The sequence below is a fragment of the Echeneis naucrates genome, chromosome 11, assembly GCF_900963305.1.
Source record: "Echeneis naucrates chromosome 11, fEcheNa1.1, whole genome shotgun sequence".
In the NCBI taxonomy this organism is placed as follows: Eukaryota; Metazoa; Chordata; class Actinopteri; order Carangiformes; family Echeneidae; genus Echeneis; species Echeneis naucrates.
In genome coordinates, this window is record NC_042521.1 from 20,506,808 (window position 1) to 20,518,825 (window position 12,018).

At 39.5% G+C, this 12,018-nt stretch overlaps 1 protein-coding gene across 3 annotated transcripts in view; it reads left to right on the top strand.

Moving 5' to 3' along the window:
* The window catches only part of phf14 (PHD finger protein 14), a 102,371-nt gene that overhangs the window by 40,320 nt on the left and 50,033 nt on the right, over positions 1 to 12,018 (top strand). For 2 of the 3 annotated variants that reach the window (XM_029513557.1, XM_029513559.1), the window contains exons 12-14: positions 6,504 to 6,610; positions 8,472 to 8,603; positions 9,592 to 9,754. In XM_029513557.1, coding sequence (XP_029369417.1) covers positions 6,504 to 6,610; positions 8,472 to 8,603; positions 9,592 to 9,754 — 402 coding nt within the window. The remainder of the gene's footprint in view (positions 1 to 6,503; positions 6,611 to 8,471; positions 8,604 to 9,591; positions 9,755 to 12,018) is intronic. The other variant, XM_029513558.1, reaches the window with a different exon arrangement.

Genomic DNA, 12,018 nt, shown 5'->3' on the forward strand with positions numbered 1-12,018 from the left:
GCATTTTTGACAGCATTAAAATGATTACCACATACTTACAGGATATTCTCCACAGAAGGAATCCCAATAAATCACATTATTGCATTATTTTGACTGACAGATTTACTGTTTAAATTAAGAGACCACTGCGAATTTTTCAGAAATCAGCACCTCTACATATACAGCGTGTAAAATAAGTTTTGAACACATCACCATTTTTCTCCATAAATATATTTCTAAAGGTGCTACTGACATGAAATTTTCACCAGATGTCCGTACAAACCCATGCAACCCACACATGCAAAGAAATCAAACCTTAGATGTCCGTAAATTAAGTTTTGTGTAATAAATATAAATATAATATAAATATATATATATAATTACTGAAAAAAAATGGTGACATGTTCAATACTTATTTTTACCCGTTTTACCCTTTTTCATTCCAGCGTCTGTTGAATTCCAACACAAGCAGACCTGTTTCTAGCTAATAAGGTACTGATGAAGTGATCACCTGAACTAAATCTTATTTAATGAGGAAATATAAAAACCTTTGCTGTGGTCATCACTATCCTCTTGCAATAGGACCAACTAGATGGCAAAACCAGTGGTAGTAGTACATCAAAAGAAAATGGAATAAACTATTGACCATGCCAAAATAAGTGAAGAGAAAAGTTTTTTTCTGGGGAAAAGAGGGGTTCAGTTCTGGCTTTACTGGCAGCCGGATGCAGTGAGTTTTGTGTTGCTTCCATCCTTAAAATTTCTAAGACAGCAGTTCATAAGAACAAGGTCAAGTAGCAGACATTTGGAACAACCAATCACTGACCAGGATGACTGCCACCTCAATTCATTGTCGCTCAGGAACTGTACAATGACATCAATGCAAATGGATAGCATGCCAAGACGAATGAAAGCTGTTACGTTCCTGTCAGAAGGGAACAAACAGAAACAATAACACTGAAAACCAAAAAAGATAACTCAAGGCAGGTCTCAGTCAGGGGGGTTTATTTAGAATTATTTGATACAATACGCAAACCAAAAAAATGGAAAAAAATGGAAAAAATGCAAAGTTTTAGGGGAGGAGGAGCTGTGGGGTTTGTGCCAAACAAAATATAACAAAACAGGGCCTACCTCAGCACTTCCTGAGAAAGAAAAGAAAATCAACAGGCCTAACTACCTGAACATAAAAACAGTGGCTTACAACGGTGGCACCAATCCATAATCTAGTGGAAATAACAATTACTTCCTGCAAGTGTGTGCAGAATGTATAGGGTACCCTGGTCTTACCTCAGCTCTACCTCCCCTCCACAAACCTTCATGAGCATTCTCTGTTCTACAGACAAAAGAAAGAGTAAGCCCTCCTTCTCCAGGAGCTTGACAGGCCTTTGTTTTAAAGAGCCTCCTTCATCCCCGGTTGGCTAACTGGTCATCGTGTGAGCCAATCCTCTGCTCTCTTGGAGCCCACAGGTGGCAGCCAATCTTCCAATTCTCACCTGCAGGAAAGAGGAGGGGTGAAGATAGGGAGACACACACACACACACACACTCCACTCTGTACACGTAACACCCACACCCATACAAGTTCAACCAAGGGTATGGACAGTCAACTATTCCATTCTGCACTGGTTATGATTGTACATCCTGGAAAGGAACACAAGGTTCTCAGTGAAGACCTTTATAGGCTTATCACCAGATGTAAGGTAGACCTCAAAATGTTGCAAAGCATTCAACAGGGAAAGAGATTCTTTCTCAGTAGTTGGGTATCTGAGTTGATGTTTGTTGAACTTTCTTGAAAAGTAACCTACAGAATGGTTGATGGAGACCTGGAGATCTTCCTGCAGGAGTACGGCTCCAGCACTGGCATCGACTTCAAGCTTAAATGAAGAAGAAAATTCGGAGCCGAAAAGACAGGATTGCAACTGAGAATTCACTTAAGATCCTCAAAAGACTGCTGGCACTCACTAGACCAAGAAAAAGGCTTCAAAGCACTAGTTAGTGTCGTTAATGGGGCTGCCACAGTAGAGAAGTTTTTGCAAAACCTGCGGTAGTATCCAGCCATCCCAAGAAACCGACGCAACTCCTGTCTGGTGGCTGGCCTAGGAAATGCGGCAATGGCTGTAATCTTTGCATCCGCAAGGCATACCTTCCCTCAACCAACCTGCTGACCAAGATACAAGACAGAACCCCTCCCAAATTCACATTTAGGAAGGTTGAGTGTAAGATACACGTCAGCTAGACATTGAAAAACATTCCTTAAAGGTAATCATGTGAGAAACCCAGTCGTCAGAGTACACAACGTCATCTAAATACAAATTACAGCTTGGAACGTCACTCAAAACTTTGTTCATTAGTCTCTGAAACGTAGCAGGTGCATTATATAGGTCAAAGGGCATTACCGTGTACTGAAGAAAACTGTCCTGTGTAACAAAAGTGGAGGTTTCAGAGGCACGTGGTGTTAATGGGACCTGCCAGTACCTTTTTAGCATGTCAAGTTTGCTGACATATCTGGCTTGACCTATCTCATCAATACAGTCATCAGTAAGTGGCAATGGATGCACATGAGGTACAGTCACAGAGTTCACCTTATGGAAGCCAGTACAGAATCTTGGACTGCCATCTGACTTTTCATCTAAGAGACGAGGTGAGCTCCAAGGATTGGAGCTAGGCACAGCAAACCCATGTTTCAGAAGGTAGTCAACCTCTTTCCTCATGCTCTCTCTTTTTTCAGGGGATTAACCTGATAAGCATGCTGTTTGATGGGTCTTGGCTTGGTGAGGACAATGTCATGGGTGATGACACTAGTTTGAGAAGGGATATCATTAAACAAGTATGGGAAATCAGAAATAAGTGTCTTGACATCACTATGGTGGTCCTCAGGAAGGTGGGCCAGAACGTGAGACAAATCAGAAAGCAGCTCAGAATTTCTTAGTCTTACCCCCTGTGGTGTGGCTGTACGCATAGTCAGCCCATCCTTTTCAACACAGCTTATTGCAACGACAGCTACTGGTGACACAGCATTTTTTTTCTCTGGGTCTACAGAGGTTACCTTTTCACTCTCTCTTGAGAGGTACAGCTTCATCCTGTTCGCATGACCCACACTGTTTCATCATCTGCGGTCAGGTGCGATCTGAATAACAAAGTTAGTGTCACTTACTTTCTTCTCCACCACGTAGGGACCAGAGAATTTTGTGGATAAAGTGGAACCAGGCATAGGAGAAAGGATCAAAACCTTGTCGCCAGGTTGGAACGAAGGGACCACGGCTTTCTGGTCATAGCGTTGCTTTATCTCTATTTGAGAAGAGGATAGAGTCTTTGGCTAAAGAACCTTGAGCCTTGGATAGCAACGACACTTTCTGTTCATTCAAAAACATAATCACTTTCTCTGGCAAAGAGCCTTTAAAGTCATCCAACAGAACAAGCTGCCGAAGTGACTCAAAATTATTTTTGACATCAATAGCGGCACACCATTTATCAAAGAGGATGCCCTTCTGCCGCGCAAACTCAACAAAAGTCTGACCATCAGGTTTCCTGTGGTTCCTAAATTTCTGCCGATAGGCTTCAGGAACAAGCTCATAAGTACGCAATATGGCCTCCTTTAAGACATCGTACTGCATACTGTCTTCTAGAGAAAGTAACGCTGACAACCAAAAGAGAGAACTCAAGGCTGTCATTGCAAAGGGTTATTTATTTCTGAACACTTCCTGAGTTAAAACATTAGTAATGTGTTGCAATGAATATGAACTTGTTTTTTGCATTATTTGAGGTCTGGAAATACTGGACTTTTAGTATTTTGACAATTTTTCATATTCTGCAAATAAATACTCTAAATCACAATATTTTGTATTTGGCAGTAATGTCAGTGTATAGAATGAAACAAAAAATTTCATTTTATTCAAACATATCTAGAAATAGCAAAATCAGAGAAACTTATAATTTTGCAGTGTTCTCTTATTTTTTCCAGAGCTGTATTAATTAGAATAAAAAACAAGCTAACCATCATATGATGTGCCAAAAGTATTTCCCCCCTTACAGATTTCTTACTTTTTTTTGCACTTTTGTCACTCCATTTCAGATCAAGCAAACTTAAATATAAGTTTAGAAGATAACTCACAAGTAAACACAAAATACAGTTTACATGCAGTTCACAATACATAAAGTGCCAATTTTATTTATTAAGGGAAAAAAGCCACCTGAACCTACATGGCCCATGTGAAAAAGTAATTGCCCCCTAAACCTAATAACTGGTTGAACCACCCTTAGCAGCAACAACTGCAGTCAAGCGTTTGTGATAATTGGCGAGTCTTTCACATCGCTGTAGAGGAATTTTGAAATGTTTCAGCCACATTGGAGGGTTTCTGAGCATGAACCGCCTTTTTAAGGTCATACCACAGCATCTCAGTTGGGTTCAGGTCTGGCCTTTGTCTAGGCCACTCCAAAACCCTCATGTTGTTTTTTTTTTGTTTGTTTGTTTGTTTGTTTTTTAAGCCATTCAGAAGTGGCTTTGGATGTGCTTTGGATCATTGTCCTGCTGCAGAATCCAAGTGCGCTTCAGCTTGAGGTCACAAACTGATGGCTGGACATTCCACTTCAGGATTTGTTGGTAGAGACTAGAGTTCATGGTTCTTTCAATCACAGCAAGTCATCGAGGTCCTGAAGCAGCAAAGCAGCCCCAAACCATGACACTACCACCACCATGTTTCACTGTTGGCATGATGTTCTTTTTATCAAATGCTGTCTTCATTTACGCCAGATGTAACGGGATGCACTCCTTCCAAAAAGTTCAACTTTTGTTTCATCAGTCCAGAGAATATTTTCGAAAAGATTTGGGGATCATCACGATGTGTGACACACATGCAAAACAGTAAGAAATCAGGAAGGGGGCAAATACTTTTGCACAGCACTGTATTTATTATATTCATTACACTGAATCACAAGTGAGAGAGCAAAATATAATATAAAATATGCAAAAAAACATTGCAACTATGTTGGCAGGTATTGCAAATATGTCCTTTAGATCTAGAAAATATGATTAAATGATTAACAGGCCGTGGCTCTGTTTTGTGAAGCCTCCAATTTTAAATTTGGCCATAGCCATGTTGATGTTTTTTTTTTTTCCCCAAACAAGAGGGAACCATAAGAAGTGGACATCAAAAGGAGGGAGAGGTGAATTTACCTGCTCTGTACTGTATACCAGATTGTCAGGCAGATCACTGTGTGTGGAATAGTTGGTAATCCATCCCACACTTTATGCTCTAATATCCTATAAATGGAAGATTATGCTTTGTTGAAGACTGAGGAAAACCCTTTTACATACAGTCTATGGTCGCACTATAATCCGTGTTATGAAAAAGAGTAGATTGTGTGATTTGGATCCTCTGTCAAGTGATGCAGTTCAGCCAGTAAACAGACAGCTTAAGGCTTTTCTCTGCACCTGATTCCTTCTGCTCACTATTTATGAAATGTACTTTTAAATTTGTCTGATAAAGCATGTTAACAATGAGTAACTGCACCATATCAGCAGCTGAGTCACTTTCTCTTGTGGTTAAAAGTAGGCAGACTGTGGTCCAGGTGGAGAGAGATAACCTTTGCAGCCCCTTGTGCTTTTGTTACCCTGTCTCCCCATCTATCAAGCGTCCCTGTAGGGACGCTTCCCCTGTGGTACAGGCAGAGCTTGCATGCTCAGATTAGAGCTTCCCTAGGGAAAACTTTTTTCTGTTTAGTGACGGACTTGGTCCCTACAAGATAAGTTTTTTAATTAACCTGAGTGGCAGCAATGCACCTGAGATGCAGGGAGAATAACTGGCTATCTCCAGGTGATTTTCACCTACGATGCACAGAAGGTTCCACTCCCGACTCTCTTCACAATTATGCTGCAAGGGAACTTTACAGCTTTACTTGGGCTAACCCTTTATTTTTGACAGTCCAATATTTCAGGTTACAGATGTTCAATAAATGTCACTTGACTCATATTTATACAGTCAGTGACCCCTACTGTGACTTTGGCTCATGCTTTCACTTTTTTGTCTGGGATGTAATTATTTATTAAGACTGCATGTAGTTTACTGTTAGAGCAACACTGACTCTTCCAGCACCTGGTTAGATGAGTAAATTGCATTGACAGGCATGACGACTTGCTCTAATAATGAGTGATGTTGATGCAAATGCATTATTCAGCTCTGATTTGTTACTCATCTTACAACAAGAATTGGGCTTCCAGAAACTGCCAGGCTTAGTTAATTATTTTAAGTGAAATGATGCTTCACTCAGACTGCAGAGGGGATGAATGAGGTTTTGTTTTAATTTGCCCAGAGAACAGAAAATTATACTTGAATAATCAAACTGCAACCTTTCCAGAATTAGTCATATTGTTCTACAGACATGGACATTCTTGTTAGAATCTCATCATATGAAGAGCTTGAACTTTTTGTAATTTAGGACTAACCCACTGGTCTTGCCATCCCCAACGCCAGTGCCATTGCAAAACAAGTTGCTGTCACATGAAACATTCCTCCGTTTTTGTCTTGGTAGAAACTAAACACTCCAGCTGTTCTGAAAGCCCCCAAGGAGAGGAAGCCAAGCAAGAAGGAGGGAGGGACCCCAGGCAAGTCTTCCAGCCTGCCAGCAATCCTCTACAGGTGTGTCTAAAGAGATTCTAAAGTAAAGATTGGGATTCAAGTGATGATTAAAAGATAAAGTAATGATAGAGAACCCAGGGTTCACTGTAATTGTATTTAAATATCATGAAATGTCAGCGGCAGGAACAGTATTCTTCACTGCACACATCAGTCATTTGTTTTTAAACCCTTTGGAGCTGTGAATTTACATTGCATGGTAAAACAATCCCATAGAAAGTGTATTTGTTCAATTCAACTCACTTTACAGTATACAACAAACAATACAAAGCACAGAGTAAACAAGCACACACACACACACACTCAATCAAACACTGTTGAGAAAAGAAATGTTTTTAACCTATTTTTGTCCAAGTATTGACTGACGGAGCAGTCTTTACTGTCTCAGGCAAGCTGTTCCACCTGCGTGGGGCATAAACAGAAAATGCAGCCTCCTCTTCCTGAGTTTTTGTGCGGGGAATGACTAGTATACTAGTGTTTGTGTACCTGAGGGTTCTTGCTGGTGTGTAAGTAATTAGCATGTCTGCACTGAGTTGCAAGACACTGAGGTGCAAGACCATTTAGTGCTTTGTAAACTAACGTAGGACCTTGAAATCTATTCTTTTTTTTTTTTTTGACGGGTAACAAATGCAGGGTTTTAAGAACGGGTGTGATGTGTTGATATTTTTTTGTACCAGTGAGAATGCGTGCTGCTGCATTTTGAATTAATTGTAATTGTCGAAAGCTGATGTCTGCAAGGCCAGTGAATAGGCTGTTACAGTAATCTAATCTGCTGGTTATGAATGCCTGAATTAATTTTTCAGAATCAGGTTTTGATAGAAAACTTCTTAATTTGGATATATTTTTTAGATGGTAGAAAGATGATTCTGTGATGTGGTTGATATGACTCCTGAAGTTTAAATTGCTGTCCATGATTATGCCAAGATTTCTTGCAACAGTTTTGTTCTCCAGAAAGAGGGACTTGAGGTATTGAGGTATTGAGTCTGTGCACCAAAGATTAGTATTTCTGTTTTGTCTTTATTTAACTGCAGGAAGTTTTCTGTCATCTATTTGTTAATGTCACTGATGCATTGGATGAGGGACTGTATGGAAGATAAATCATCGGGGTATAGAGAAATGTAAAGTTGCGAATCGTCTGCATAATTGTGGTAATTGACGTTATGATTATTGATGACGTGAAAATGGAAGCATATAAAGGTTGAACAGTAGTGGTCCAAGAATTGACCCCTGGGGGACCCCACATGCAACGTCCCTTTTGTTTGAAGAGAAGTCGCTGATGGAAACACAAGACTTCCTGTCACATAAATATGAATTGAACCATTTTATAACAGGTATAAGCCCACCCACCTCTCGAGTCTCTCCAGCAGAATTTTATGGTCAACAGTGTCAAAAGCAGCACTGAGAGCAAGTAGAACAAGAATAGATATTTTTTTGGAGTCTGTTTATATGCAGGTCGTTTATTACTTTGATGAGAGTTGTTTCCGTGCTATGTTGGGGACGAAAACCTAATTGATAAACATCTAGGAGGCTATTTGATGTGAGATATTTTTTGAGTTGAATGTAAACAGTTTTTTCAAGTATTTTACGAAGGAATGGCAGATTGGAAATGGGCCGATATTTTGCTATAACATTTGGATCCAGATTCTTTTTGTTCAGGAGTGGTTTTATGACAGCTGTTTTAAGTGATGTGTGTGTGTGTGTGTGTGTGTGTGTGTATGTATTGGGTGTGTGTATTTGTTGTAGACCTTCCCTGATTATGTGTTTCACCACTGAAACTTTTTTTTTGTACCTTCTGCTTAAGCAATGACTAATAATGTCATTAAACAGTTTGTCACACATAATCCCACTTGATTTGTTCCTACAGCTGTGGTATCTGTAAGAAGAACCAAGACCAACACCTGCTGGTGCTTTGTGACACCTGCAAACTCTACTACCACCTGGGCTGTCTGGAGCCACCACTAACTCGCATGCCCAAGAAGACCAAAAATAGTTACTGGTGAGAGACATGAAAAAAACCTTTGGGAGTGGGAGGAGATGGAGATGTATGTGCATCAGGAATATAGTGATTAAGGATTTGTGAAGGAAGATGTGGGAAAAAACACTTCTCAAACTTGGACTCGGACTTGGAGCTGTAGACTTGAAAGATGACCAGATTAGATTTTGGTGGCCAAAATAACTGTTACAGTGGCTCTCACTGGCAAGGGTTGCTCAATATCTGAGCTTTTGTGCAATACCCTAATCCTGTGGGGTAGATTTTCCATGCATCCATTTTTAGAACCTCCAGTAAAGGTTTGGAGAGAACGTTGCTGGCTAACCCACTCCCTGCTTGCAGTGTCTTGACTGTTTCAGAGGACCTCAACTTTTGTGGCTTGCTGACTGGTTGTGCCCTATTGCATCTTGTTAATTTCCTCAAGAAACCATTAATGGTTGTAGGTTTGCAGTTGCATTGAAGTACTACAATTTAAATTAGCTTTGGCTGCTGTTACGGTAGATAATAATTTAACCAAGGCATGAGGGTGCAATGGAACTGTTTCCCACAATTGTTTCTTTAAACATCCTGAATTGTAGTTAGCTCATAAATCTGTGGCAAACTGGGTAGCATATTACAGATTGTATACACTGCAGTATTAATGCAAAAGATTCATATTCCTGGCTTTCTCATGAATAGAATAAGAAGAAAAAATGAGTACAGGCGAGGATGATGGGAATGCATTCGTTTTTACAACTCACAGATGTCTATTCTCGAGTGCCACTGCGTGAAAATGTTTTGGAAATGTGAGAATGAGTACTACATGTAAACAGAGCGGGTCTAACAGTTTGCCTTATATTGAAAGATATTGGCATATCAGGTTTTTTTTTACCCAAACATATTGATCAGAACAAGCTCTGAAAGTATATCTCATTTTTACAGTAACAATTAAGGATTTCCACTTGTGATAATAAAATCAATGCAGTTTGGTGATAGGACCTCGCTTTCTCCTCAGGCAATGTTCTGAGTGTGACCAAGCCAGCAGCGATGAAGCTGATATTGCCATGGAGACACTACCTGATGGCACCAAAAGATCCAGGAGGCAGATCAAAGGACCAATTAAATTCATCCCACAAGAGATGTCACCAGAGCCCAAGAAACATCAAGTGAGAGGCACGGTGTGTATCAACACTGTGGAATATTTTTTTCTTCCATATGAAAAGAATGGAAAATTTTGCATTACCACCTTGCCCTATCCAATTAATTGATCTGTATTGACTAAAAATAATTAGCTTGGATTTTCTAGTCTCAAGGTCTTTTTAGGGTTATCACAAAGTTGCACAAGGTGATAGTGTTTTCCCCCTGCACACAAAAACATTTGTTAGCAAAGGTTTTGTAAGAAAACCACAGAATTCAGGATGAACACAAACACGTGGCTTCCCTGTTGGTGGATCATATGCAGGATGTATTCCATCAAACTTAAAAAGCATATTTTAACTACAGTGAAAAAAGGACATTCTAATTTGAAGTTAGACATTTCAGAAAGGACTCTGGTTAGATTTAACTCACACAAAAAATACATCCTAGAAGTTAGTCTGTCTGTGCTTCAAGTCAGCAGTCATTTCATTGTGAATAAATATGAATACTTGTAATAATAACAAAAACAACAGAGGAAGAATTTAATTTCAGATATCTGAAAAACATTTAACTTTTTCAGACCTAGAAAACATATAAAAGAGAAAAAATAAACTGTCTTGGAAAATATTGTCTATTCCAATATCTTGGGAGATATTTTAGTTTTTATTAATTTTACAGATAAGCATTTTCCCAAACTGCTTTAGATGTTAGATAATGGCTTAGTATGTTTAGCTACCTTTAGCCTGTAGCCTATTGCTAACGAGTTAAGATTTGTGATTCATCACAGGCCAAACATAGGTTGCAAATCTGTATTAGCCATTTGCATAAAGTTGCATAGTACGAGGGCAGCACAGCGACGTGGTCACCCCACAGTAAGAAGGTTGCAGTTTCGGTTCCCAGCCTCTGTACTTTCTGTGCAGAGTTTGCATGTTCTCCCTGTGTCTGCATGAGTTTCCTCTGGGTACTCCGGTTTACTTCCACCATCCATGCATGTCTATGTTAACTGGTGTCCGTAGGTCTGAAGGTAAGCATGAGCGGTTGTTTGTCTCTGTTTGTCTTTGTGTATTGGACTGGTCACCTGTCCAGGTTGCAACCTTCCCCTCGCCCGGAACATTGGCTGGGATTGGTCCAGCAACCCCACGACCGAAATGGAAAAGCGGTAGAAGATGGATGGATGAATATTACGAAATGTTATGCCAGGTCAACACAATGCCTGGGGACCAAGCTGAATTCATTATAATAATTCTAGGCACTTTGACTTTGCTAGCACTATAGTTCACATTATTTTTAGAATGCCACAGCATTATTTGGGGAAAAGAAAACATAATATGAAATTAAATGTTATAGTTGTAACTCACATCGTGTGCTAAAACTCATTAAGATGTCATTTCCTGTTAAAAGCAACCAGGATAAAATGTGGTAAAAAAAAATTAGCTGCAGGGGCAGTAAATTATGGAAACTCAACTGTGATTTAGCTGCAATGGTCTTAGAGTTAAGGGAAACCAAGGCTACCATTTGTGTAATTAGTACTCAAGCAGCAATGGTTAATATAATTTATTCAAAATCCATTCAAAAGAGGCAAATTATATGTAATAATGACAGTAATATTAAATTTGTCAAAACTTTTTGAATTGAGTGAACATGTTAGAGGTGATTTCCACAAAGCAACATACTAGTGCATGGTGTAGTTCCTCTCTGTCAAGTGAATGACATCATACGTTTCATGGTCCTGGAAGATGATCTCTGATAAAACAGCGTGAACCTTCTCATTCCTCACATTAATCCTAGTCATTAAAATATGCAGAGGTCCTGAGATTATAGAGCACAAAAAGAAGAAAGAAGTTCACTCATTGGCTTCTTTCTTATCTCACATTGACTAAAAACTCCATAAAAGGTGATTATCAAATGGGACCTTTTAAGATAAGTACTGGTGTTTTAACACATACACCATTTGTATTATCACCTACATTCATACATACGCAGGTTTGGCGATGTGTCTGATTCTTAAACTGAGATGTGTTTGTATTCTACCAATACAAACAGACTTAATTCATTAGAAAACACTGACATCAAACTAACAGATGGTCTATGGGGATTTAAGAAAGTCATCTAGGTTACGTGTTAAGTGTATCTAGGTTAAGTGTTGTCATAAATTCTGTGGTGGTTTCCCAGTGACTTTTTCCATTGTCCACAAAAGGGAGACAGCATGTGGACTGAGTCAGCTTGTGGTGTAACATTTTGTTTCGAGGGTGGAACAGACCGTTTTCCCCTACCGTCCCTGGATCCTCCTTATCTGTGCCAACCA